At 36.7% G+C, this 27,392-nt stretch overlaps 1 protein-coding gene across 2 annotated transcripts in view; it reads left to right on the top strand.

Moving 5' to 3' along the window:
• Nucleotides 1-27,392, top strand: part of LOC141566077 (putative adhesion G protein-coupled receptor E4P) — a 45,913-nt gene that overhangs the window by 5,795 nt on the left and 12,726 nt on the right. For both annotated transcript variants that reach the window (XM_074310119.1, XM_074310127.1), the window contains exons 2-12: nt 4,316-4,360; nt 4,868-4,990; nt 13,475-13,612; nt 14,130-14,161; nt 14,484-14,646; nt 17,760-17,882; nt 20,128-20,321; nt 21,193-21,363; nt 22,841-23,038; nt 23,401-23,636; nt 26,772-26,838. In XM_074310119.1, the coding sequence (XP_074166220.1) occupies nt 4,316-4,360; nt 4,868-4,990; nt 13,475-13,612; nt 14,130-14,161; nt 14,484-14,646; nt 17,760-17,882; nt 20,128-20,321; nt 21,193-21,363; nt 22,841-23,038; nt 23,401-23,636; nt 26,772-26,838 (1,490 nt within the window). The remainder of the gene's footprint in view (nt 1-4,315; nt 4,361-4,867; nt 4,991-13,474; nt 13,613-14,129; nt 14,162-14,483; nt 14,647-17,759; nt 17,883-20,127; nt 20,322-21,192; nt 21,364-22,840; nt 23,039-23,400; nt 23,637-26,771; nt 26,839-27,392) is intronic.

Genomic DNA, 27,392 nt, shown 5'->3' with positions numbered 1-27,392 from the left:
TATGGGTTGGAACTCTGAACTTGAAACAAGGATTCTTACAAGGTGCTAATTCAGTGATTAATAGTTCTCTAAGTTCAGTATGATTGATTTAATCTTACAACAAATAATGGTTTCCTAGTGAACTCACAGAGAGTCAATTCCATCTTCATCAGCCTCATGGTGGCTGGCCTGGCCTCCTGCATTTCCTCCATTGAGACCAAGTCCCATTTGAAGGCCACAAGAAAGCTATCTGAGCCCCAAATGAAGGAGATAGGACATTGAAGGAGATAATAAAGAAACATCTGGCTATTCCTGTGGTTATTAGTCTGCTGAAAAGAAGGTTACCCAGAGACCTCCAAAAACCCAAAAAGAACATTAGAGGAAAGGGATCCACATGTACAAAAATATTTGTGGTAGCCCTTTTTGCAGTGGCGAGAAACTGGAAACTGAGTGGATGCTCATCATGGAGAATGGCTGAATAAATTTAGGTATGTGAATGCTATGGAATATTATTGTTCTATAAGAAACGTCCAGCAGGATGATTTCAGAAAGGCCTGGAGAGATTGACATGAACTGATGCTGAGTGAAATGCTGAGTGAAATGAGCAGAACCAGGAGATCATTATACATGGCAACAAGATTATACATCAATTCTGATGAACATGGTTCCCTACAACAATGAGATGATTCAAACCAGTTCCAATTGTTCAGTAATGAATAGACCCATCTACACCCAGAGAGAGGAACTGAATGTGGTTAACAACATAGCATTTTCACTCTTTTTTGTTGTTGCTTGCTTGCATTTTCTTCTTCTTCTTTATTCTTCTTTGTTGTTGTTGTTGTTCTTTCTTCTTTTATTGGTTTGATTTGATTTTTCTTGTGCAGCACAATAATTGTATAAATATGTATATATTGTATAAATATAAATATATTGGATTTAATATATATTTCTACCATGTTTAATATATATTAGGACTACCTGCCATCTAGGGAGGGCATGGGAGAAGGGAGAGAAAATTGGAACACAAGGTTTTGCAAGAGCTAATGTTAAAGAATTGTCCATGCATATGTTTTGAAAAATAAAAGGCTTTAATATAAAAAAACAAAAACAAAAACAAAAAACAAAAAACCCCTCCACCTCCTCTCTCCCTTCCTGGTCTTTCCAATTGTAGAGCTCTTTCTACATTTTCTGTTACAGCGAAACAAACCTAATGTATTTCCATACACCATCCCATCTCATTCTTCATGACTTTGTAGAGGAGGTCCTACTGATTTGGACTATTCTGCTTCCTTACTTCCATATCTTACAAGCCCAGCCTCCATTCAAAGCATAGCACAAAAATCCATTCCTAATTCACCAATGATTGCTTTCTAGCTCTCAAATTGCTCAGTTACATTCTATAAAAAGAGTCATCATGGCTTGGGGAGACGGCTGGACCCAGAGCTCAGCACAGCTAGGCTAGGTGTTATGTCTAAAGAAAGTCCCTTAATCTGCATGTGCTCTAAGTCTCAGCTTCTTTAACTGAGCTTCTTGATCCCATAAGGGACCTCATAACTGAATGTTGGGTTCATGAAATGATGATTTATTATCAGTAAAAGTATAATTTTTATACCTATCATACTTGGGACTATGTAAAAATTTCTCAGGTAAAATGGGGTCAGGAATGAAAAAAAGTCTAAGAAGCCCTGTTTTAGGAAACTCTGCTACTTTAAATTGCAGAGAGGTGTTGACCTATATTAGTTAAGAGAGTTTCTTTATTCAGGAATTCCCTGTATTAATTAGATTATAAATTCAGTCTCTATCCTTACTTTATATGTATTAAATATAGACTTATGTGCACATGCTATGGCCTTATGAGAATATAATTTTTTTTATTGTTCAGTTGACTTCAACTTTATGTGATCCCAAGGCCATAGGGTTCATAGTATTTTCTTGGCAGGGATACCCAGTTTACCATTTCCTTCTGTTCATCCCCATTTTACAGAAGAGGAACTGAGATAAAAAGGGGTTTAAGGTCATACTGTTCATAAGTATCCAAGGTCAAATTTGAACTCAGACCTTCCTGATTCCAATTCCATGCTCTATCTAAATCACAGAACCTACCTGTTCCCATATATGCTTAGTCTCTAACAAAATACATGGTACATAGAAAATGTAAATAGGCAGTAGTCATGTGCTTGTTTAATTCAGTAATGGTCAGAATTTGGAGGCAGAATATCTGGGCTTCAATCTCAGTTCTTTTGCTTATTGCTTATATGACTTTTGGAAACCTATTTCTAGGACTTAGTTTCCTTATCTGCAAAATGAAAAGATTAGCCTAGATGGCTTCTATTGCCTTTTAATTCTATAACTCCAAATTAGTGAGAATTAATTTTTAATAATAATTTAATAGTTTCATCTGTAAGATGAAAAAGTTAGCCTAGATGACTTCTATTTGCCTTTCAATTCTATAACTCCAAATTGTCCAAAATGTGGCCCTAGAAGAGAAGAATAGGGAACGGGGGACAGGAGACATGAAGAATGGAGATAAGACAGGCTTTCTGATCAAGTCTCGTTTATTGTAGGGATAAGCATAAACTTATATAGGATAAAATGGAGCAAGAAACAAAGACTATAAATCCACAGAAAGTTCTTGTGACAGGAGTTATTCCAGAATGTAACTTGTGTGGAGACAGAATTCTTTACCCAGGGATGTTAAAAATAGAACCTTTGCCCCAGGTGTAAATTGTGTGGAGTAGGCTTCTTTACCCTAGGTGGGTATTTGCCTAGGAATATGACCTTTGCCCTCAGCTCAGTGCTGACTCCCCATACCAAATTAGTGAGAATTTGTTTTTAATAGCAATTTAAAGTTTACAAAGTGCTTCTATTATTATAAACCTTATTACCTTGATTTTATAGATTGGGAAACTGAGGCTCACAGATTTCTCCATAGTCATGGAGCTAGCAAAGGAGTTTGGTTCTAGATTCAAGTTACCGGATACATTTTTCTTTCCTTTCTATTCTTTGAATTTCTGTTACTTTGCCTGTAGATTTTCTCTAGGTGGAGGTCAGGGGACAAGGAGGAAAGATAAACCCCAAATCAGCTCAATTGCTTTGACTACTTGCCAGCAGCCTAAGTTAAAGCTCATTGCTGGAGGATGTGGAATTAAACTGGGTTGTGGGGGGGAATCATTTCCTTATTTCAGTCATCACAGCTGTAAGGAGAATACCTATGCAGAGACTTCTCTGATCTGAGTTACTTCATAGGATTATCAATTCAGAGCTAGAAAAACCTAAGAGGCTGGTTGGACCAATGTCTTTGTTTTAGGAATTGAGCAATTGTAGACATTGTAGTTATAGGAACTGAGACCCAAAGAAGAGAAAAAGCTGGTCAAATGTCATGCAAGTAGTAAGTAGAAGAACTAGGATTTAAAATCAAGTCCCTTGACATTGGATCCTTCGTTCATTCTACTTATCTCCCTCTAAAGCAGCAGCAGTTACACCTTAGAGGTCAATTTTGGGGAATGCCTTTGAGGATGATCATCCAGAGGAGGTAGAAGATGCTGGTGGGGATCAATGGAAAGAACTATAGGTGTTCATCCTGGAGAATAGAAACCTAAGGGGAGGGTCATTACAAGTATCTCTAAATATTTGAAGGGCTAGCATGGGAAAAAGGAATTACTTCTGTTCTAAGACTGAAAGGGATTAATTGAGATAAAAGGGAGGATTGAATTTATCATAAGAAAAATTAAGAATTCATAGAAGCAAATTCCCAATGGTTAGGGATAACATGGTTCAAAGGAAAGACCACTGGCTTTTTAGGCAGAAGGGCAGGCTTGGAATTTTCTTCCTTTCACTTGCTGGCTCTGTGACCCCAGGTTCTGGACCTCTGATTTTCCATCTATAAATTTAAGAGGTCAGACTAGAGTAGGATGAGTCATGAGCATCTGTTAAGTATTTCCTGAATGCCAGCAATTTGGCTAAGCAATTTACAAATATCTCATTGGATTATCTAATTTGAGCTTCATGACATGACAGGTCCCTTCTGCCTCTAAATTTATGAATATTTAATCTTAAGTAGAGATATATGAAAGAGAATCGGTAACTTCAGGAAATATTGAGTTCTTCCATAGTGGGGAGCATAGAGCGAAGGATGGGTAAGGGTCTGTCTGATGAATTATAGATGGGATTCTTATTCATTTTGGCATTGAATTAGAAGTCCTCCAAGGTTTCTTTCATCTTGGAAATCCAATGACACTTGATTTTGTCAGGCAGTGAATATCCCAGGCATGTGCATGGCTTTGGACTTCATTCCAACTTCCATTCTGATTTCCAATTCAACCTCTCTCTCTTTCAGGGCTCTTCATCCTGTTGGTCACTGCTGCAGCACAGAAGCAGGGAGGTAAGTCTACTGAGAACTAATCCCACTCAGTGCCACATCCTAGTGAAGGGATCACTGACCAAGCAAAAAAGAGTTTCTTCCATAGGATGGGCCATGGAACTATCTTTTTTATGAAATGAGACAAGTGATTCCTGTTATCGTTAGTAAATCCCACTATATCTCAAATCTCTTCCCATCTTCGACAAACTTGGCCTTTTTGTAAAATAAGATCACATGTGATCTTTAAATTCCTTCCACTTCTGATATTTCCATGTCCTCTGTTTTAAGAACCCTCACAGCACTGACATTTTAAGAATCTAGGTTATAGAAAGTGGACCTTCATGACATTCTCCAGGTCCTTCATTCACGGCAAGCCATGTAACACTCTTCTAACCCATGACCTTTTTCTCTCTAGGGGATTTTTGTGTTGGTGATATCTCTGAGAACATGAGCATACAGTATCTGACTTTTAAAAAGTTGTTCCCTACACCCAGGGGACATTTCTGACCAATCTTTCTTCTCCTGTAGTTTCCTGTCCTCAGTGTCCTAAGCATTCCAGCTGCATCAATGGCATTTCCTGTTCCTGCCAGGATGGATATACTTCTGAGTCTGGGAACATATTCTTCACTGACCCCAGAGAGATATGTAAAGGTAAAGAGGACTCTGGGAAAGATGGATTTCTAACCAGAGATTTATGGGCTGGAGGGAATTAAGGTGTAATGGGTATGGAAATTTAGAGAAGGGAATCTTTTTACTGATAATGACATAGACTGAAGAAGTGATGGAAATGGGAAATTTAGCTTGTCAAAGAGCCAGGAGAAAGTCAACTATGAGATGGAACCCAGAGCAATCCTGGCTCACTTATGAGTCATGGAATCACAAAATTTCGGTTATAAAGAATCCTGGAGGCCCATTAGTCCAACCCAAATTGACCAATGAATACAATGTGACTGGCACCCAACATTTGCCTCCTCAGGCAAGGAGGAAGCCATGATCTTCTGAGTCAGCCTAATTGACTTTTGACTAGCTCTGTTAGGAAGTTTTTGTTTGGCATCAACTATACATTTGCCTCTTTGTAACTTTCATTCATCCATCCTGTTTTCCCCCTGAGAATAAATACAACCAATCTATTACCTCTTTATAGGTTTTTAAGTACTTGAAGATAGCTATGATGTCTCCCCTGAGTCTTCTCTTCTTTATAGTAAAATCCTTCCTTCCTTGAACTGGTCCTCACATGGCATGGACTCAAGATGCTTTAGTATTCTGATTCTTCTTTTGGAGACTCTCCAGCTAATAAGTGTACTTACAAATCTGTAGAGTTTACAACCCTTTTGAGGGAATGTGATTAGAGTAGCATATAATGGGATAACTACCTTCCTATTTCTAGTTAATATGCCTCTCTTAAGGCAACCTAAGATCACAAGGACTTCTTTGGCTGCCCGAGAAAAGATTTTAGTTATCCCTATTAAATTTCATCTTGATACATTCATTTCAGTGCTGTTGACTAAAGATGTCAAATTCATAGGCCATGGATTTACAGAGAGATGCAAAACTTTGAAGGAAGAAAAAGCCAGATTAAGATATAATCAGAAATATTTACCAAAATAAATAAAAATATAGTATGATATAAATAATGTTAATTTGTCATGTTTGAAATTAGTGTGACCTGTAGGATCCTTTTTCTGTTTTTGTTTGACAAAATCTTTGGGGATTCTGTCTGTGTTATAGAAAACACTCCTCTGAACTTTGTATCCAGGAAAATTGATAAATAGTCACCTACTCAAACTATGACTCTATCTAATGAGAAAAGTCTTAATAAACACAGATATACTTACAAAATCCTGGGGGATTCCACTGGAGATGTCTTTATGAATTATTATCAAACCATTTGAGTTCAAACATTCAAATAATTTCATATCCATCTATTTGTCATGTAGTGAAGTAATCTCCCTCAATTGATATCTCCCTATTCACAAATGCTTTGTAGAGATTCATTCTCAGGGATTGAATGCTCCTATTTCCTTTTATTCTCTCCATCCTAGTGATTCTGAATCCCTAATCATGGAAGAACAAATACCACTTTTCAGCCCCAGCTGCTCTCTCCCTTTTTACTACCTCCCCCATTCTTCCCTAACCCCATTCCCCATTTTGCTTCCTAGAAGGCCTGTTTCATAATCTTAATCTTAAATCTTTCTTGATCTTTTCCATATTTTGAAACTCACTGAAATCCAGCTCCTTCCTGAAAGCACTGTTTTACCCTCTTTTTATTCAATAAACTCCACTGACTATTATTTCCAGAAGAAATCTAAAGTTTTTTCTTTGGTTGTTAGATAGTGCCTTGGATAAAGTGCTGAAGTCAGAAAGACCTGAGTTCAAATCCTGCCTCAGACAATGACTAGCTTTGTAACCCAGGGCAATCCATTTAACCTCTGTTTGCCTCAATTTCCTCATCTGTAAAATGGGGATAATAGCAGCATTTATTCCTCAGGGTTGTTATGTGGATCAAATGAGACAGTATTTATAAAGTGCCTTGCAAATCTTAAAACACTAAGAGCTTGTTATTACCTAGTTATTATTTATGAGATCAATGAGATTATAATTGTAAAACATTTAGTACAGTCCTGGCATATAGCATTAAAATATTTCCCACTATGGACCTTTCTAATAATTCTTTGGTTTTCAATCTTTCTAGTTGATCAGGATGTAGAGTGGTTCATTTTCTAGGATTTTGTGGATTTTTTTTTGCTTAGGGTAGAGTTGCTCAAACTTTTTCCACTTATATACTTAGTTATGAGACCTCATATAGGATCATGAACCGCAGACAGTTTAAGAAACTGGAGTCTAGAGGATGAGGCTTTACTCTTTCCTCCTCTACCACTACTTTGGTTGTTCTCTTCATTGACTTTTTTTCTTTTCTTTTCTTTTTTTTTTTTTTTTTTTTGGTACTGTATTTTTTTTTCTTTCTTACTTTTTTAAATAGCTTTTTTATTTACCAGATATATGCATGGGTAATTTTACAAACCTTTTGTTCCAATTTTTCCTCTCCTTTCCCCCACCCTCTCCCCCAGATGGCAGGTTGACCAATACATGTTAAATATGTTAAAGTATAAATTAAACACAATATATGCATACATGTCCATACAGTTATTTTGCTGTACAAAAAGAATAGGACTTTGAAACAGTGTACATTTAGCCTGTGAAGAAAATAAAAAATGCAGGTGGACAAAAATAGAGGGATTGGGAATTCTATGTAGTGGTTCATAGTCATCTCCCAGAGTTCTTTCTCTGGGTGTAGCTGGTTCAATTCATTACTGCTCTATTGGAACTGATTTGGTTCATCTCCTTGTTGAAGAGAGCCACGTCCATCAGAATTGATCACCATATAGTATTTTTGTTGAAGTATATAATGATCTCCTGGTCCTGCTCATTTCACTCAGCATCAGTTCACGTATGTCTCTCCAGGCTTTTCTGAAATCCTCCTGCTGGTCATTTCTTACAGAACAATAATATTCCATAACATTCATATACCACAACATATTCAGCCATTCTCCAATTGATGGACATCCACTCAGTTTCCAGTTTCTGGCCGCTAAAAAGAGGGCTGCTACAAACATTCTTGCACATTCAGGTCCCTTTCCCTTCTTTAAAATCTCTTTGGGATATAAACCCAATAGTAATACTGCTGGATCAAAGGGTATGCACAGTTTGATAACTTTTTGAGCATAGTTCCAAATTGCTCTCCAGAATGGCTGGATGTATTCACAATTCCATCAACAATGTATCAGTGTCCCTGTTTTCCCACATCCCCTCCAGCATTACACATTATTTTTCCCTGTCATTCTAGCCAATCTGACAGGTGTGTAGTGGTATCTCAGAGTTGTCTTAATTTGCATTTCTTTGATTAATAATGACTTGGAGCATCTTTTCATATGGCTAGAAATAGTTTCAATTTCTTCATCTGATAATTGTCTGTTCATATTGGAGAATGATAAGTTAGAGTCAATTCTCTATATATTTGGAATCTTCATTGACTTTTAAATGCTGCTGACAGTAGCATAGTAATCATATTTATCAATTCTTCCTGTATCCACAATATAGTTTGCCTGGGCCATGATAAACACACACACAATGTATGTATTCATGTATGTATATGTAGACCAAACATATGTATATGTATGTCTACATATACATACATGTATCTATATTATAGATGTATATATATATATATATTTATACATATATATTTTTTCTATCTCAAAGACAACTAAGAGCTCTCTTACCTTGGCTGCTGGTTCTTTGTTTGCTGTATTTGTTCTATACACAGATCATTCTCTCTGATAGAGATACAGAAAAAAAAAATAACACTTGAGCAGCCCTTCCTTATCACAGTTCTACCCACTTTGAAAAATAATCCTATCCCTTCTTTGAAACACTTCTTTTTTTTCCTAAGGTAGCATAAAAATAGTCTTTGTTGTCACCAGTTTGAACTCATTCTGAATATTAGTCTTTTGATACTACTCTTTTGTGATTGCGCCACATTTCTATTATCTTCTGTTACTTTTTCATACTTCCTTTTAAAAATCTGAACCAAGTGGCTAATTGTAAGGGTTAAAAAGCCTCTAGAAGCAAGGAATGCAGTGAGAGAGAGAGAGAGAGAGAGAGAGAGAGAGAGAGAGAGAGAGAGAGAGAGAGAGAGAGAGAGAGAGAGAGAGAGCGCACCACAGAGGGAGAAATAAAGAGAAGAGTTTCAGCAGATAATTCAGGATAATTGAAATCTCCATTATTATTATGTCATGCCTTTGTTCCAGGCATATGACTTGCTTCCCGAATTCTGTATCTCTTTCTGGCTAGGCAGAATTGGAATTACTCCAATGACAAAATGACTTTTGTTTTTCCCTCCACATATCTTTACCCAAATGCATTCCATCATTATTCTCCCTTCAAATTCCTGTATTTGAGTACATAAATCTTAATGTACAACACTATGCACCTGCCTTATACTCATCACTTTCTCTTTTGAATAATGTATACTCAATCAAAATTACATCCCAACCATGTCTTATCCCCATGTCTCAGTGATGCCTGTAAAGTCAGATTGGTCTCCTTGCATTCAGACCTATAATTTATCTTGTATATTAGCTAAATTACATGCATTTGTATATAGAAACTTGAGGTCCTAAAGTTTACTACTGATATTTTTTCTTGTATTTCATCTCCTTTAACTTCTGATGGTCTCAGTAACAATTCTTCATCCTAATTCATAGCTCTCTCTATGGTATTTTGCATGATGGATGCCCTTAGCTTAATTTTATCATATTTTTTCATTTGAATTTGTTGTAGTCATTGTATATATTGTTTTGCCATTTAACTCTTCATTATACATTAGTCTATATAAAATATTTTTATATGTTTCTGAACCTCCAACTCAGAACTGCCATTTTTTTAGGAAGTAAAAATAATTCCATTACATTTAGGCAGCACAGTTTGTATAGCCAATACCCAATTTATGAGCAGCCACTGTATTTAGAATAATTTCCTGCCACAGAAATTCCTTATCTGAATATTCTATATAGTGTCTTCTTTGCTTTTTGATTTTCCTGGGGCATATATGTTTGGCAGATGAGAATTTTCTATGGATGTATTTTTTATTATAACTTTTTATTGACAGAACATATGCATGGGTAATTTTTTACAACATTATCCCTTGCACTCACTTCTATTCCGACTTTTCCCTTCCATCCCTCCACCCCCTCTCTAGATGGCAGGCAGTCTTATACATGCTAAATATGTTATAGTATATCCTAGATACAATATATGTCTGCAGAACCTTATAGTTCTCTTGTTGCACAAGAATTGGATTCAGAAGGTAAAAATATCCTGGGAAGAAAAACAAAAAATGCAAGTAGTCCACACTCATTTCCCAGTGTTCCTTCTCTGGGTGTAGCTGATTCTGTCCATCATTGATCAATTGGAACTGAATTAGATCTTCTCTTTGTCGAAGATATCCACTTCCATCAGAATACATCCTCATACAGTATTGTTGTTGAAGTGTATAATGATCTGGTTCTGCTCATTTCACTTAACATCAGTTCATGTAAGTCTCTCCAAGCCTCTCTGAAATCATCCTGCTGGTCATTTCTTACAGAACAATAACATTCCATAACATTCATATAATATAATTTACTCAAACATTCTCCAATTGATGGGCATCCATTCATTTTCCAGTTTCTAGCCACTACAAAAAGAGCTGCCACAAACATTTTAGCACATGTGGGTCCCTTTCCCTTCTTTAGTATCTCTTTGGGATATAAGCCCAGTAGTAGCACTGCTGGATCAGAGGGTATGTACAGTTTGATAACTTTTTGGGCATAGTTCCAAATTGCTCTCCAGAATGGTTGGATTCATTCACAGCTCCACCAACAATGATCAGTGTCCCAGTTTTTCCGCATCCCCTCCAACATTCATCATTATTTTTTCCTGTCATCTTAGCCAATCTGACAGGTGTTCTACTGATATATTAATGCATCTGTCTTCCCATAGCCCCACCAACATGGACTATTTTGATATTTTTATCATATTTGGCAATTCACTGGGCATAAGGAAAGCCACAGAATTACTTTAATTTTCATTTTTCTCAACATTATTTAAAGCAGTCTTTTCTACGGCTGATAATAGCATGCAAATATGTTAAGAAAGGTGTAGACATTGACTGCATATCTATTGGAAAATTTCTTGATTTTATATATTTGTCTCCATTTCTTTATAATTGGGGATATTTGATACAAATATTTTCTCCAATCAAACATCTTTCACATTATCTGAGCTATATTTTTTCAAGCAAAAGCTTTTTGAATTCATCTTATTAAATATCTGTTTTTCTTCTATTATCTCTTCTGAGCGTTTTTTGATGAAGACTTTTCATCTAGCATTTTCTGAAATATACCTCCATCAATTTTCCTCCATATTTTAAATGATATAACCTTTTTATATTTGAAGAGGACACAGTGGATAGCATATGGTGATAGGAAGACTTTTCTTTATGGTTCAAATCTGGTCTCAGATACTGACTATCTGTGTGACCTTGGGCAAGCCACTTTATCCTGGTTTCCTCAGTTTCTTCATCTATAGAATGAATAGGAGAAGCCACTGTTGCAGTATCTATGCCAAGAAAACCCCAAATGGGCTCACAAAGAGTCAGGAACAACTGAAAAATGATTGAACAAGAGCAAACCTTCTTGAAACTGGTCTACAGTATGATATTGATTAAATTTAAGAAACTATCAGATTGTGAAGCTGTGCTATTTGCATTTAGTATATGGATTGGGTTAGGTATTGGAATTATCAATGAATGATTCAAGTGTTTTAAGTTTTCTGATATTATTTCATGAAGCTTTTACTTTGTGCAGAGGATCACTATTTCTACCATAGGTCTAGCTTTAATTACCATATATTTGGGGTCTATTTTTTTTTATTTGAGGTTTTTTGAGTTTGTATAAGAAATAAACATTCTGCCCTTCTGTTGATCACATGGCTATGTTCTTACTGGATATCTGTACCTTTTATTCTCTTTATCCCTTTACTCTAACTCCTTTTTTGGGGGGGAGAAGGAGGTTTAGTCCCTTTCATTACTGTATATCTCTATCTTTTTTCATTCCTTTTACTCCCTCCTTTAACGAGTTGACAATCTCACCTGTCTTTCCCTTCTCTCATGCAATTCTTTTTGTCCTACCAGTTTGTTTTACTGAAATATTCTTACTTTGAAACTACATGTCTTCTTTTTCTCCTTTAATTATTTATCTTGTCTTTGGGTTCTTTTTCTCCTTCAGATGGAGTCCTTCTCCTCCTTCTTCTGGAGTATTTCTCTTTGGGAAGAACAGTTGAAAGATTTCCCACCTTTAAGCTCAAGCTCTTCTTCATATACTCAGTTTTCTCCAAGACATATTCACAATTTCTTTTTCCTTTGAAATCAACTCAAGTCTATTTTCTTCAATCTCTTCTGCCATAAAACTTTCTCTTTTCAGAATAAGATGGTAATAAGTCAAGCAATTTTAATGAGAATCTCTTCTAGGCTTGAAAGCAAGAGTTTAGGCCTGCAGACAAAACGGAATATCTGAGGTTGAATATGCTCCTGGATTTTGGAACAGATAATAGCAAGGCTATAGCACAATCATTTAAGGAAAATTCATGTTATTCCCAATAGTAATGTTGGTATCATCTTTGAATTTCCCTCTTTCTTGACTCTTTTATCTCCTTTATTCCCTCTATGTATCCATATTCATTCAGTTGACATGTCTTGTTAATTCTGTTTCTGCAATATTGTCTACTGCCTCCCCTACCTTCATACATACACCACTGTTGTTCAGGACCTTATCGCCTCTCTTATAAGATTACTTTGTTTTAGAACTCTACCCCTTTATCCACCATCTTCCCAGTAGCAAATTATATTCCTAAAGCATAGGTATGGCCATGTTAGTTTCCTATTCCAAAAGCTTAAATGGCTTCCTTTTGCTTCTGAGATATAGTACATACATCTCTGTGAAGTATTTTAAGCCTTCTACAATCTTATTTCCAAAATGATATATCAGACTGGTTTCACAATACTGTTCTTCACACACTCTGAGTTCTGGTCCAATTGGCCTATTTGTTACTTTCTGCATATGACATGCATTTCCTTTTCCATCTTTGCATCCTTTTGTAGTCTTTCCCCTGTGCCTGACATGCACTTCCTTCTCATCGTTGTCTCTTGATTGTCTAGTTTTCCTCAAGGCTCACCTCAAATACTATCACATGAGACCTCTCCAACAAAATTACTTTGTGTTTCCTTTGTATATATTTTATATCAATTCATCTGTGTGTACTTGGTTTTTTCCCAGTGAAATGTAAGCTGCTTGTGGGCAGGGAGTGCTATTTTGTTTCTGTCTTTGTATCCCCAGGACAGGACCCATAAGCAAAAGTTTCATAAATGCTGATTGAATGAATTGAGTGGATAGATTGATAGATGGGTAAGTGAAAGGATGGGTGAATGGATGGATAGAAGAAGGAGAGGGTAGAAGAATGAATGGATGGATAGATGGATGAAGGAAAGGATCAATGAGCAAATGGATGGATGGAATGATATCTCTTCTTATGTTGCAGATATTAATGAATGTGATGACAACCCTGCTATATGTAAGGACAATGTATGTATCAATCAAGATGGAAGTTATCAGTGTAGCTGTTATAGCTCATATTACGGAGTCCATGTATTCTTGAGTTTTTTCAGATCCTGTCCAGGTAAGAACTTTTTGTTTTCTTTATTGTTGCATTAGGAAAATGTAGCCAGTCTCACGATTTATAAGAGACTAGATGAAGTTTAGAGGGAAGGCTGGCTCAGAGAATATGTTATGAAAGCTGTATGTAGCTATCATGGATAAAGTGCTGAACTAGAAGACATAGATTTAAATCTTATGTTACACAGTTACTAGCAGTGAGGTGCTGGATACTTGCAGCCTCTCTGGGCCTCCTTCTATTTAGATGTAAGATGAGTAAATTAGATTCAATGATCTCAAAGATCCTTTCAACTCTAAATCTATAATACTAAATATTTGAAGGACTGGCTCAGGAGAGAGGGGCAGAACAAGATAGAATGTAATTGAAGGTGGAAAGAGAAAAATTTAAACTAAGTAGCAGGAAAAAAAATTGGTGATATCCTCCCTGGAGGGCTTTAAGGGGTGGCTACTTAATAGTCACTGATTGGGACTGCTTTTGAGTCCTTCCCAATGCTGAAATGCTTGTGTTTTTCCTTTTGTAGACGACACACCATCTTCTGGAGACAACAATCAGGTGAGTGTAGAGCCTCACCTTGAGAAGTAGTCCCAAAGTGTCTGCTAAGCACTCACAAAGGCAGACAGGCAGAGAAATCAAAATTTAGGTTTTCAGAGAGTCACAGAGTGCATACTGGGCAGATGGGCACAATGAGTTATACAGGATAAAACTTAATTTAGGGGAGAGAGAGAGAGAGAGAGAGAGAGAGAGAGAGAGAGAGAGAGAGAGAGAGAGATTTTCAGCCCATCATGGTGACTACTATTTCAGGCTTCCTGGGTGCCATATAACTCTTAGGTAATTATTTGTTTTGTTTTATTTTATTTTCTGAAATGTGCTGCAGATTTCTGAAAATATTCTGAATATATTTAATGATACACCATTTGGTGGAAACAAAAGTACCATTGCCCTTTCAGTCACCAACCTGCTTCAAAAAATGGAGATAATGATATTAGAAAGTGCATTTAAACCCCAAAATGGAATACAAGCCCAAGACCCCTACATAGGTAAGAGAAAGCTGCCCAGATTCCTTTGCTAGAGCTTTGCATTTCTTCAAAGAGTTTTTGAGAACAGGAGCCAAAATTCTGATTTTCTTTGCAAATTTCCTGACACATAGTAATGCTCAATAAATGATTTTCATTTCACTGAGTCTTGGACAATAATAGCAGGGTCTTTGCCTGATGATACTTAGAACATTTTCAGCCTGGGTCTGCTGGCATGAGCTTCTAGAATCAGGTTCATTTTGAGACCCTGCAAGTGGAAGCATTCCAGCAAGAGAAAGGAAAGATTTCATGGGTGGCTGAAGAAAGATGGAGGAAAATCACAAAGCCATGACGACTAAGTCCACTGCAAAATTATATTATATAACTTAACTGGCTCATCATTATAGAAAAGCAATATCTTTATACCTTTCTAGTGGATTTGCTTTCCCACTCACCCCAAGGACTCTTCTAGCTCTCTTCATCCCTCCTCAAACTCCCATGATTGCCATTCCACATACTCTCTCAAATGAGAAGCATGTCTCATGAAAAACTGAAGCCATTTGGCAAGACATCCCTTTTTTTCCCTCCTCCCTCACACCACTTTATCTTCCATCTCTTTCCACTTCTATCTTTTTCTACACACTAGTCTCTAAGGGGAAAACTATATATGTATCATCTGTACTCTTTCACTAATTTTCAATCTCTCCATGTTTTACCAGTGGCTTCCTTACTGTCTTTAAACAAATCTAAGTGTTCCCTGTTGTTAGAAAACCCTTCCTTGTTCTGTCCATCTCCATTAGTTATCATCTCATCTCTCTCTTCCTTTTTTGTGGATAACTGCTTTGAAAAACCTATCTATAAAAGATGCTTCTACTTACTTTTCTATTACCCCCTTTCAGTGCTCTGGCTTTTGACATCATAATTCAGATGAAACTTCTCTTTTCAAAACTATCAATTACTTTCCTTTGCAACAACAACAACAAAATTTGGTTCTGCACATATATATTGTACATAAGATATACTATAAGATATTTAATATGTATGGGAATGCCTGCCATCTGGGGGAGGGGGGGAGGGAAAGAGGGGAAAAACTCGGAACAGAAAGGAGTACAAGGGATAATGTTGTAAAAAAAAAAACAACAACAAAAACTACTATACATATGTACTGTCAAAGAAAATGTTATAATTATAAAAATTAAAAAAAAACTATCAATTACTTCTTAATGGATAATTTTAATGATCTTATCTCACAGGTCTTATCCTTATTAACCTTTCTGCAATGTTCTATCACCCTTTCCCCGGATACTTGGTTCATTATAGGTTTTTGTGACACTGCTCTTCTTCCTACATGATTAACACTTTTCCTCAATCTCCTTTGTTAAATCTTCATCAAGGTCACACTCACCAAGAGTGAATGACCCCATAAGTCTTTGTTCTGAGTCATCTTTTCTCCCTTTACACTTTTCCGCTTTGTAACCTCATTGGCTTCCACAGATTAAACAATCATTTTTATGCTTATTTTCAGATCCATTTATCCAACCCTAATTTCTCTCCTAACTAGCATTCTCACATTTCTAGCCATCTATTAAACATCTCAAATTGGTTGAGTTCTTATACTCAACTGTCCAAAATGGAATTCACTCTTTGCTCCCATTCTCAAGCCCTCTTCTTTTCCTTACTTTCCTCTTGCTGTTAAGGAGAGTCCCATCCTAGATGTCTTCATTCTCTGTAATCCTTCTCATTTAATTCCAATTTTACTTTGTAACATCTCTTGTGTAAGCCCAAAAATATCCTCTGATATTGTCATTACCCATGTTCAGGACCTCATCACCTCATATCTAGATTGTTTTCTGAAAGTGCAGATCTGACTATGCCACCTTTCTATTCAATTAATTCCAATGACTTTTTGCTACCTCCAAGATCAAATGTAAAATCCTGTTTGGCATTCAAAGCTCTTACTAATGTCTCTAACTTCTCCATCCCCACTCTGACCTTTCTAAATTTCTTATACCTTAGTCCCACCTCTACTCCTCAGTGACTCCTCCTTCTGACTGTTCCTCAAACAAGACACCCCATCTCTCAGCTCTTGGCATTTTCGCTGGCTGTCCCCCAAACTTTGAATTCTCTCTCTTCTCATTTCTGCTTCCTGACTTCTTTAACTTCTTTCAAATACCAATCTAAAATTCTACTTTCTACAAGAAGATTTTCCTGTCTCCCCTTAAAACTAATGCCTTCCCTCTGTAATAATTTCCAATTTATCTTGTATGTATCATATTTCTACATAGTTCTTTGTATGTTATTTCTCCTATTATATCTTTGGGTTAAACCTGAAGAACTAAGACTGTTTTAGGCTTTTTAAAAAATATTCTTAGGGCTTAGCATAATGCCTGGCATATAAGAGGGGCTTCATAAATGCCTATTGACTGATTGGCTTTAGGATTTGGTATTATGCTGGATTAGTGCTAGGATTTAGGTAATTAATATTCAGACAATGTGGTTCTGGAGCTCCTTGTGCAGTCCTCTGGGATACTAGGAAACTCTTCATGCCTAAGGAAGGATATTGCAAAAGTTGGCTTCTGGTCTTGGGATAGCAGCCAACAGAATATGGATGAGTTGGCATAAGTCCAATCCCCTATGCAAATAAAAGAACTGAAGGTATGGATCCCCTAATACTATGATCAGTAGCAAAAGCTTTGTGTATGAAGGTGAGAACACTGTCTAGGCGCTCATACTGTACCACCAGACTTTGCACAGATCAAAGCTAATAATCTGGCTTTATCCTAGTGTGCTCCAAGACTAAATTAAATAAAAAAGGAATTGAAGACAAGGGTCATAGTTCACATGGACTATGAAAACCATTAGGTGCCATAAGTGGTCATGGTGCCTTCCCCAATTAGTGCTAAGGAGGTTTCTAAAGTCTTTAATTCCATAAAGAGGAAATGTGTCTGGTCCCACAAGTTCTTCAAACAAAAACTAGAGGTCCCTTTGTCAAGGATGTTGTGGAAGGGACTCATAATTTTGGTATCAAGTAGATGGGATGAGCTCTGAGCTCTCTTTTGACTCAGAGTTTTTCCCATTCCTGTAGAGACTAATTTTCTTTCTTGGGGGGGGTGGGATGGGGGGGGCATTGTCACCAGTTATTGACACACAAGTTGTTCCAAACAATAACTGCTCTGAGAGAAATAAGATCTTCACACTGAAGGCTGGAGAAGATGCAATGAATATCCCTTGCAATGAAGTCATCAGAGGAAACACCAAAGGTGGGTGCTCACAATGGGGCTTTCATGAAGGCCTACTTCACTATAGTTTGTCCTTTGGTCACTAGGCATGGGACTCTTTAGGGACTATTGGGCCCCCAGATGTGTGATCTCTAAAATCCATCTTGGCCATTGACCTCATTGTTTTATTCTATTTGCTTTATTTTATTTGTAGTAGTTGTGGGGGATAGGAAAAGAGGAGGGGATTTTATCTTAGGGATTTCTGGTCATATTGGTTTTGATTTTTCCTTTCTGCCCCAGGCCCTCTTGCCACCAAAGGTTTTGTTACAGGCTTTGAATATTGGTCTCAATGAAATTTCATGAAGAGAATATTATGTTCTTGACATAGTTTAATGATATCTATTCTCCAGTCTTTTCACAGGTGCTATAGCCCCTCCTAATCTACAAAAGACGAATAATTATTTGACCAAAACAATTTACTTTAAAATAAATATTCCAGACATATTACCAAAAATAACTGGAATGAAAGCACAGTAGGACAAAAATGGAGATTTTCTATCTGCCTTTCTCTCATTTCTCTTTTTGTTTCTATTTGCATGCATAGGCATGTTTATGTGTCACTCTGCGTCTTCTGTGGACCAATTAGCTCCCTCTTTAGTGCTTTTCCAGTAGACACAGAGGAATTTGAAGCCTTGGGTCTATGTGTGTGTGCATTAGATATTTTCACTTTTTGAAATTTTTTGGCATGTGTTTTCACTTGGGTTGACTTAAAAGAAAAAAAAAAAAAAGAATCTAGGAAGACTCCTGTCTTCAATTCCTAGAATTCAAATCCTAGAAAGTGATGTCTTGTAGTTGGAAATGATTTAGATGTTTCACAATGGTAAAACCTCAATGGAGCTTCTAGCATGATGCTTTGGGTACTCACCAAACCTAGTTCAACAAGCCTTCACTTGGTGCCTCCTATGTGGTGGGTTTTATTACTGGCACTGGGGGAGATACAAGGCTTACAAAAATCCTGGCTTTTGTTCTTAGGAAGTTTCCAGTAGATAAGAAGGAGGGAAAGTCAGGTCCATCCAGCCTACTTGCAGGCAGATGAGTGTGACTTCCTGTTTATTTTACAGGAAATCAAATCTCCCAGCTCCTTGCTTTAAATGGCTCACCCCACACCTGCAATGCTCTCTTTTCTCATTCCCACCTCTAACTTCCATAATTTCCTTCAAGACCCATTCTACAAGAAACTTTTCTGGAGCCTGTTTGCCTAACCCTTCCTCCTTCTCCTCTCAATCACGACCTTCCCTTTGAAATTACCTGTCATTTACCCTATCTATAGTTTTTTCCCTGTTGCTTTTCCCACCCACATTAAACTGTGAGCTCCATAGCAGGGACATATTTTTCCCTTTCTTTGTATCATCACTGCTTACTACAACATCTGGTATACAGTAAAAATTAATTGGTTTTCTCCTTCTCTGTCTCTGGTTCTTAGACACACACACACACACACACACACACACACACACACACAGCTAATAAACAGCAAAGGTGTGAGGCAATATGTTTTTTGAGGCTTAAGAGGGAAGAGGATTTAGGAGCAGAATGGATTAGGGAAAACTTTTTGAAGGAGAGTCATTTTAGTTGAGCTTCAGAGGATAGGAAGGAATTCAGTAGAAAATGTGGTGTGTGTGTGTGAGAGAGAGAGAGAGAAAGACAAAGAGAGAGAGAGAGAGAGAGAGAGAGAGAGAGAGAGAGAGAGAGAGAGAGAGAGAGAGAGAGACAGAGACAGAGAAAGAAAGAGAGACAGAGAAAGAGAGACAGAGACAGAGAGATGGAGGGTCAGTATGTGTTTCTCTTTCATCCTCTTCATCTTCAGCTTTAGTTTCAAGTTGGAAATGTACAAACTCTAGTCAAGGTTTTCATAATTGTCAATTGCTTTCTGGCCTGTGTGCTGGTGCAAACTCTCTTTAAAAGCCAAAAAGCAAACACAAACCTATTTTGGCTGGCTGCAGGTCCTATCACACAGGATCTACTTCAGGGTTTTCCGTGCCTCTTTTTCCTTCTCCTTTGGCCCCAAGCTCAGTTTTCATTTTCGCCAGATTTAAGAACTGACTCTGGAGAATTGGACTGAGGCCCTAGAATACAGTGGAGACAGACTACGAGGTGAGACTCATTCCCCACAGATGCAGTCCTTCCTCCATCCCTGCTCCATACTCAGCAGCAACAACTGTATTTGGGTTCCCAGCCATGGAGAGCAATGGAAACTGAAGTCCTTGCTCTGATTATGTCTTCTCAGGTCAAAGTGCTGTTGCTTTTCTCTCTTATACTATCCTGGGAAATATCATTAATGGATCTTTCTTTGAGGAGAAGAGACATTTGCAGAAGGGGAGCAATATTTCCTTGAACTCCAGGGTAGTGAGTGGTACCATTGGACAGCGACAAAACAGCACCCTCACCAGCTCTGCTATCCTTATCTTTAAGCATCTTCAGGTGAGTGAAAATCATGACTCTTAAGCCCTGTGAGTATGACTTTAGAGTTGGGGTAGATCTTACAAATCATCTTGTCTAACACTCATATTCTCCATAAGGGAAACTGAGGTTTAGAGGGAAGAATATGACTAATGGGGTGACAAGCAGTTAATGATTAGAACTCAATTTTATATAGGGATTGTTTCATTCATTGTGCTCACTGGGGTCTCAAACATGCCAGTACATGCTTTATAAATGTTTATTGAGCGATTGACCTCCATTCCTGGTGGCAAAATTATTTTTTTACTCTAGCTCCCTATTTACAATCCTTAAACCTGTGTCTTATAAGTGGCTTCACAGGTGTATGCAGAAAGGTTTACAGAGTGACTAAGAGAGAAATTCTGACTTTTTACAAGGCAGTTTTCTTTCTCATTTTTGGTTGTTGTTTTCTTTTGTATTTTTTTGGGGGGTAGGGGGGTTGGAAGGCAATTGGGTTTAAGTGATTTGCCCAGTTAGTAAGTGTCTGAGGCTATATTTGAACTCGTAACTCCAGGACTGTTGCTCTATCCACACTCTCACCTACTTGCACTTTTGTCCTTCATTTTTAAAGAAAAAATTACATCATGAGTGTCTCATTGTGTCTTCTAGAGCCATCAAAGTCCAGTGGCAAGACAAAAGTCATAATTGGCAATGTCCTGGGCTTGGTTTTGGATTTAAAATAAATAGCCATTTCATTTTGGTCTCTTCTGGCTCTCAGGATTTTATGCCTTATTTAACTTGGCTGTCTTTCAAGGTTCCCTTCCTCCATTATGATGGTAAGGGGGGATCAATGTTTTATCAATGGTACTCAAGAAGTTCACCATGAGTAAAGATGTAAACTCTTCTTTTCCAGGAAAGTTATACCCAAGGCCACAAATTCCTCTGTGTCTACTGGAAAAGCACTAAAGAGGGAGCTAACTGGTCCACAGAAGGCTGTTCCCTATTGAAAACCAATGCGACTCATACCAGCTGCAACTGCAGCCACCTGTCCACCTTTGCAGTCTTGATGGCACTCACAGACCAGGTATCCTGGTTTGTATATTCCATTCAGATCGAAGCATTGTCAGGAAGCTTCATCTCACCATTTTCCTCTGCTAGTTCCTTTATCCTGTCCTTACTGATCCCATTCTGCTGTATATCAGAAAGTTTTTGTGTTTCTAATTATTTCAAAGTCTGATTTCTATTTATTTTAAAACCTTTAATTCAGGAGAGCCCCTAGAGATCATCTTGTTCAGAATCTTTGGTTTATTGTTCATGAAGAAGGATTAATCTGATCATTGTTGTGCTGTTAGGAAGTTGTGACTCTGAGACTTGAAATCTAGTCTCTTGATCTCCAGGTTATTGTTCTTTCCAGCAGTCACATTGAATTTTACAGTCCCCTCAACTAGAATGCAAATTTCCACAAGACGGAATGTGAATTTTGTTCATTACCCTATAGGTGGTGCAGATATTTTCATTAAATATTTATTGAATTAAATTGCCAACACCCATAAGGCTTTTGGCATCCTTTGCCAAGCCTAAGGCTACCCATTAAAAACAAATTTGCAGAAATTTCCCAAACTGATAATACTAACTAAAACGTATACAGTGCAGTCCTTACAATGACTTTGGGAAACAGGTGCTATTATTAGCCTCGCTTTTTTCAGCTAAAGAAGCTGAAGTAAATTAGAGATTAAATGACTTTCCCAGGATCACACAGCTAGAAAGTATCTGAGGCTGGATTTGAATTCAGGTCTTTTTTATTTCAACAAGGACTCTATTCATCACAGCACCATGCTGTCAATTTTTTTAATGTTTATTTTCATTTTATACTACATCTCACAATATGGTAAATTCCCATCTTGTTCTAGGAGCAGAGAAGTATATGAGAGAGGAGATTTGTAGAATATGCTTATGCAAAAGGTGCCTTGAGGAATCATAAATTATAGCATCTTTGTTTTGTAGAGGCAGAGGTAGCTGATACCATAGTGGATAGAGTTCTGGAGTCAGGGAAATCTAAATTCAAATCTGCTTTAGACTCTTACACACTCAGCAACTTCCATTTATCTCAGTTTCCTCATATGTAAAGTTGGAATAATTGTAGCACCTAGAGCTATTATGAGCATCAAATGAAATAATAGTTATAAAGCACTTAGCACAGTGTCTGACACAGAGTAGGCACAATATAAATGTTATTTATTATTATTATTATTACTATAATAATTATTATTATTACTCAATCTCTCTCAATCTCTGTTTCCTCATTTGTAAAGTGGAAATAATTGTACCTATCTCCCAAGGTTGTTAAAAATATCAAACAAATAGTGATTAGCCATTGCTTAGCCTGATGTTTATGAATTCCTATTCCCTTTCCCTTATTGATTAGGCTATAGGTTGAGTTCTTTTAAGTAGGCAGGTATAGGATTCAAACTTCTGATTTCAATGCACTTTCTGCTTCTCTAGGCAATATTGCCCTGATAATTAGAATGTTGACTCTAATATCTCATTTTTCTGGGCCATAGGTGGAAGATGGTGTGCTCACAGTGATCACTTATGTGGGCCTGGGCCTCTCCCTGCTGTGTCTCTTTCTGGCTGCCCTCACCTTCTTCTTGTGTCATGCCATCCAGGGCACCAGCACCTTCCTCCACCTGCAGCTCTCCCTGTGCCTCTTCCTGGCTGACCTTCTCTTCCTCACTGGCATAGATCAAACTGCAGATAAGGTAGAAGTTACATGAAACTTTTATAGAGAAAATCAATTGTATAAGATGAGGTTCACTGGCTTTTTCTGTTAAAAAAGTTCATTGATATTAAACACAGATTAAAGGCATTATAGAACTTCCTTTTCTGTTTTTAGAAATGAAATATATTTCTCATGCTCTTGGATGGTTTAAATAAGGAGGAGGCAATTTCATAAGACCTCTTTTTAGGCTAGAATTTCATGATTCTTAACAGAATGCCCCTAAAATTGACAGGACTGAATGTTATTCTCCTACTGTCTTGTATTGAGATAGCCCTTGTGAACTTGGTGTTAACCTCCATGCACTCATCAAACATTTCCATCTCCTCTATTTCTCCTCCTTAGGTCCTGTGTTCCATCATTGCTGGTGCATTGCATTACCTCTACCTGGCTGCCTTCACCTGGATGTTCCTGGAAGGGCTGCACCTATTCCTTATTGTCAGGAACCTCAAAGTTGCCAATTATACCAGTGCAAGACAGTTTAAGAAGAAGTTCATGTACCCTTTTGGCTATGGGATCCCAGCTGTGATTGTGGTTATGTCAGCAGGGATTGATCCCTATGGCTATGGGACAATTAAATAGTAAGTAGGTCATAGAATTTTTTTCAGTGGAATAACTTATAAACGCATTTATGTTCTAAACTTTAGTCCTTTTTTATGTTTTTCAATTTATTTCCACAATTCAAGACATTTATCCCATGAGCCAAGATTTTAATTACTTTCAAGATTCCCTACCCTAACTCTAATCCTAATCCTTTAAAAATTTATGGCTCTTTCTATCAACCTCTATGTGGAAAAAAAAAACCCATATATGCCACAGACTTTTTCTAAATATAATTCAGAAATTCCTTTTCACAATCAGCCTTTGTTGAGCCAAAGTATTGTGGTAACATGCTGCCTATTTATGAAAACATAGTGGTGCCACTATTCATATAAGCATTTGTAATTCAGAAAAGTCAAGTCCAAAGCCGAGCAATGAAATTACAATTTTATTTAACTCTTACCATATGCAAAAAACTATCTTATGCACTGGGGAAGTAAAAATGAGAATGACAGTTATTGCTCTCAAGCTGCTTAATGGAGTTTAATTGAGTCAGGAATGAGAAATGAGAGATATTCAGAAGTAAGCATTTGAGTCAGAATGTGATAAATATGTGATAAATTGGATGGTGCTACCATACCAGAATTATTTTCACTCATATCCTGGCTCATTCCCTTGCTTTCTGTATCTACAGAGAACAGTAAACTGCTATGCAATTAATTAAAAAATTAATAGTATTTTATTTTTCCAAATATATTCAAAGATAGTTTTCAACATTTACTTTTGCAAAAACTTATGCTCCAATTTTTTCTGTCTCTTCTCCCTTCTTTTCCCCTTTTCTAAGACAGCAAGCAATCTGGCACAGATTAAACCCGTGCAATTCTTCTAAACACATATCCATATTTGCTGTTATGAAATTAATTAATTAATTAGCCAGAAAGGAATGTAATTTTGATTAGATTAAGCTAAAAAGTTTTTGTACAAACAAAACTAATGCAGACAAGATTAGAAGGGAAGCAATAAACTGGGGAAAAAATTTATATTCAAGGGCCAAGGCCAAATTAGGAACTATATGAACACAACTACAAAACATTTTCCATACAAAAATATCAAGTGCTCATGAGTAGGCTGAGTGAATATAATAAGAATGACAATACTACTTAAATTAATCTATTTATTCAGTGCCATACTAGTCAAATTCCCCAAAAATTATTTTACAGATCTAGAAAAAATAATTATAATGTTCATCAAGAAGGACAAAAGGCCAAGAATTTTAAGAAAATTAATGAAAAAAATACAAACAAAGGTAGCCTAACTATACCAAATCTAAAACTAGATTATAAAGTATCAGTCATCAAAACCATTAACTACTGGCTAAGAAGTAGTCTATCAGTGGAATAGGTTAGGTTCACAGAACAAAATATTCAATGACTATAGTAATCTAATGTTTGACAAATCCAAAGACCCAAGCTTTTAGGATAAGAACTCACTATTTGACAAAAGCTGCTGGGAAAAATGGAAATTAGTATGGAAGAAACTAGACATTGACCCACATAACACCCTACACCAAGATAAGGTTGAAATGGGTTCATGACTTAGACACAAAGAGCAATATAGAACAAAGGATAATTTACTTCTTAGATTTGTGGAGAAAGAAGGAACTTGTGCCAAAGAAGAACCTGAGTACATTATTAAATACAAAATGGATAATTTTGAATATATTAAGTTAAAAAGTTTTTGTACAAACAAAACTAATGCAGACAAAATTAGAAGGCAATCAGAAAACTGGGAAAAAATTTTACATTCAGGGTTCTGATAAAGGCCTCATTTCTAAAATATATAGAAAATTGACTCAAATTTATAAGAATTCAAGCCATTCTTCAACTGATAAATGGTCAAAGAATATGAATGGGCAATTTACAGATGAAGAAAGTGAAATCATTTTTAGTCATAAGGAAAAGTTCTCTAAATCAGATCTGATCACATCAGATCAGAGAAATGCAAATTAAGACAATTCTGAGGTACACAGCTTTCAGATTGGGTAATATGACAGGGAAAGATAATGATGAATGTTGGAGGATGTGGGAAAACTGGGAAACCATATATTATTGCTGGAGTTGTAGATTGATTCAACTACTCTGGAGAGCCATTTGGAACTGTGCTCAAAAGGCTATCAAACTCTGTGTACCCTTTGATCCAGCAATGTTTCCACTGGGCTTGTACTCTAAAGAAATCATAAAAGAGGGAAAGGGACCCATAACTGCAAAAATGTTTGTGTCAGCCCTTTTTGTAGTGGTAAAAAACTGGAAACTGAATGGAGTTGGAGAGTGGCTGAATAAGTTATGATATATGAATGTTATGGAATATTATTGTTCTTTAAGAAATAATCAGCAGGATGATTTCAGAGAGGCTTGGATAGACTTACATGAATTGAGGCTAAGTGAAATGAGCAGAACCAGGAGATCATTATACACAGCAACAGCAAGATTATACAATGATCAATTCTGATGGATGTGGATCTTGTCAACAATGGGGTGATCCAGACCAGTTCCAATGGTTTTGTGATGAAGAAAGGCACCTGCACTCAGAGAGAGTGCAATGGGAACTGAAGGTGGACCATAACATAGCATTTTCTTTCTTATTTTTTTTTTTTTGGTTGTTGTTTGCTTGTATTTTGTTTTCTTTCTCATTTTTTTCCTTTTTGATCTGATTTTTCTTGCATAGCATGATATTTGTCAAAATATGTATAGAGGAATTCCACATATTTAACATATATTGGATTACTTGTTGACTGGGGTAGGGGGTGAGGGAAAAGGAGGGAAGAAATTAGAACAAAGGATTTTGTAGGGGTGAATGTAAAAAAAACTATCCATATATATATATATATATATATATATATATATATATATATATATATATATATATATATATAATAAAAAAGCTTTAATTAAAATTTTTAAAAAGTAAGTATTGAAATGGTCTAGGTGAATAAATTGAAGGCCTGAACTGATGTAAGATGGAGTGGTGACCTAGGGATTATGGAAGCTAATTCAGAGATAGTCTCAGGGCTACTGTATCAATAAACATTTATTCTGTATGTCTCCTGAGAAAGTGAAGTTTTCTTCCTTTTATTGCCTTTGTTTGCTCCTACATAATTTTTTTCTTCCTCTTTCTAGCTGTTGGCTCAACTTACAAAGAGGGTTTATCTGGAGTTTTGTTGGACCAGTGATGGTCATTATTTTGGTAGGTATATGTAACTCCTTACCTTAGCCATTGAATAAAAGACTAATCAGCAGTCCAAAGATCATACTATTTTAACTCTCTATAAACTTTGAAAGCACAAGAGATATAAGATGCAAATTGAAAGAGATCTTAACGATCACCTAGTTGGCCTCACAGCTGGTTAGCTAGGAGGTATAGTAGAATCAGGAAGACTCATTTTCATGAGTTCAAATGCAGCTTAAGATTCACATGAGCTGTGTGATTGAATAAAAATGATGACAACCTCTAGACTTTGCTTCCATTTGATAGGCAATAAAACTGAGTTCCAGAGAAGGTAAATGATTTGTACAATGTCAGAAAAATAATAGATCCAGGATGAAAATCCAGACCTAATTTCTCCAAATCCAAGGTCCTTTTTCCTCTCAAACCAGTCTGATTTCCTTTCACTTGCTTATAGTGAAAACTTTCCCTGATCCTCCACCACGTTACTGCTTTTCTTCCAAGAGTATCTGTAGATTCTCCTGCACAAATATTGTTTCTATGTGGTTGTTTTCCTGTTGTTTCCCATATTAGAA

This window comes from Sminthopsis crassicaudata, chromosome 1 (genome assembly GCF_048593235.1).
Source record: "Sminthopsis crassicaudata isolate SCR6 chromosome 1, ASM4859323v1, whole genome shotgun sequence".
Taxonomy (NCBI): domain Eukaryota; kingdom Metazoa; phylum Chordata; class Mammalia; order Dasyuromorphia; family Dasyuridae; genus Sminthopsis; species Sminthopsis crassicaudata.
Note: the sequence above shows the minus strand (reverse complement) of the source record. Positions and strands in the feature narration are given on the sequence as shown.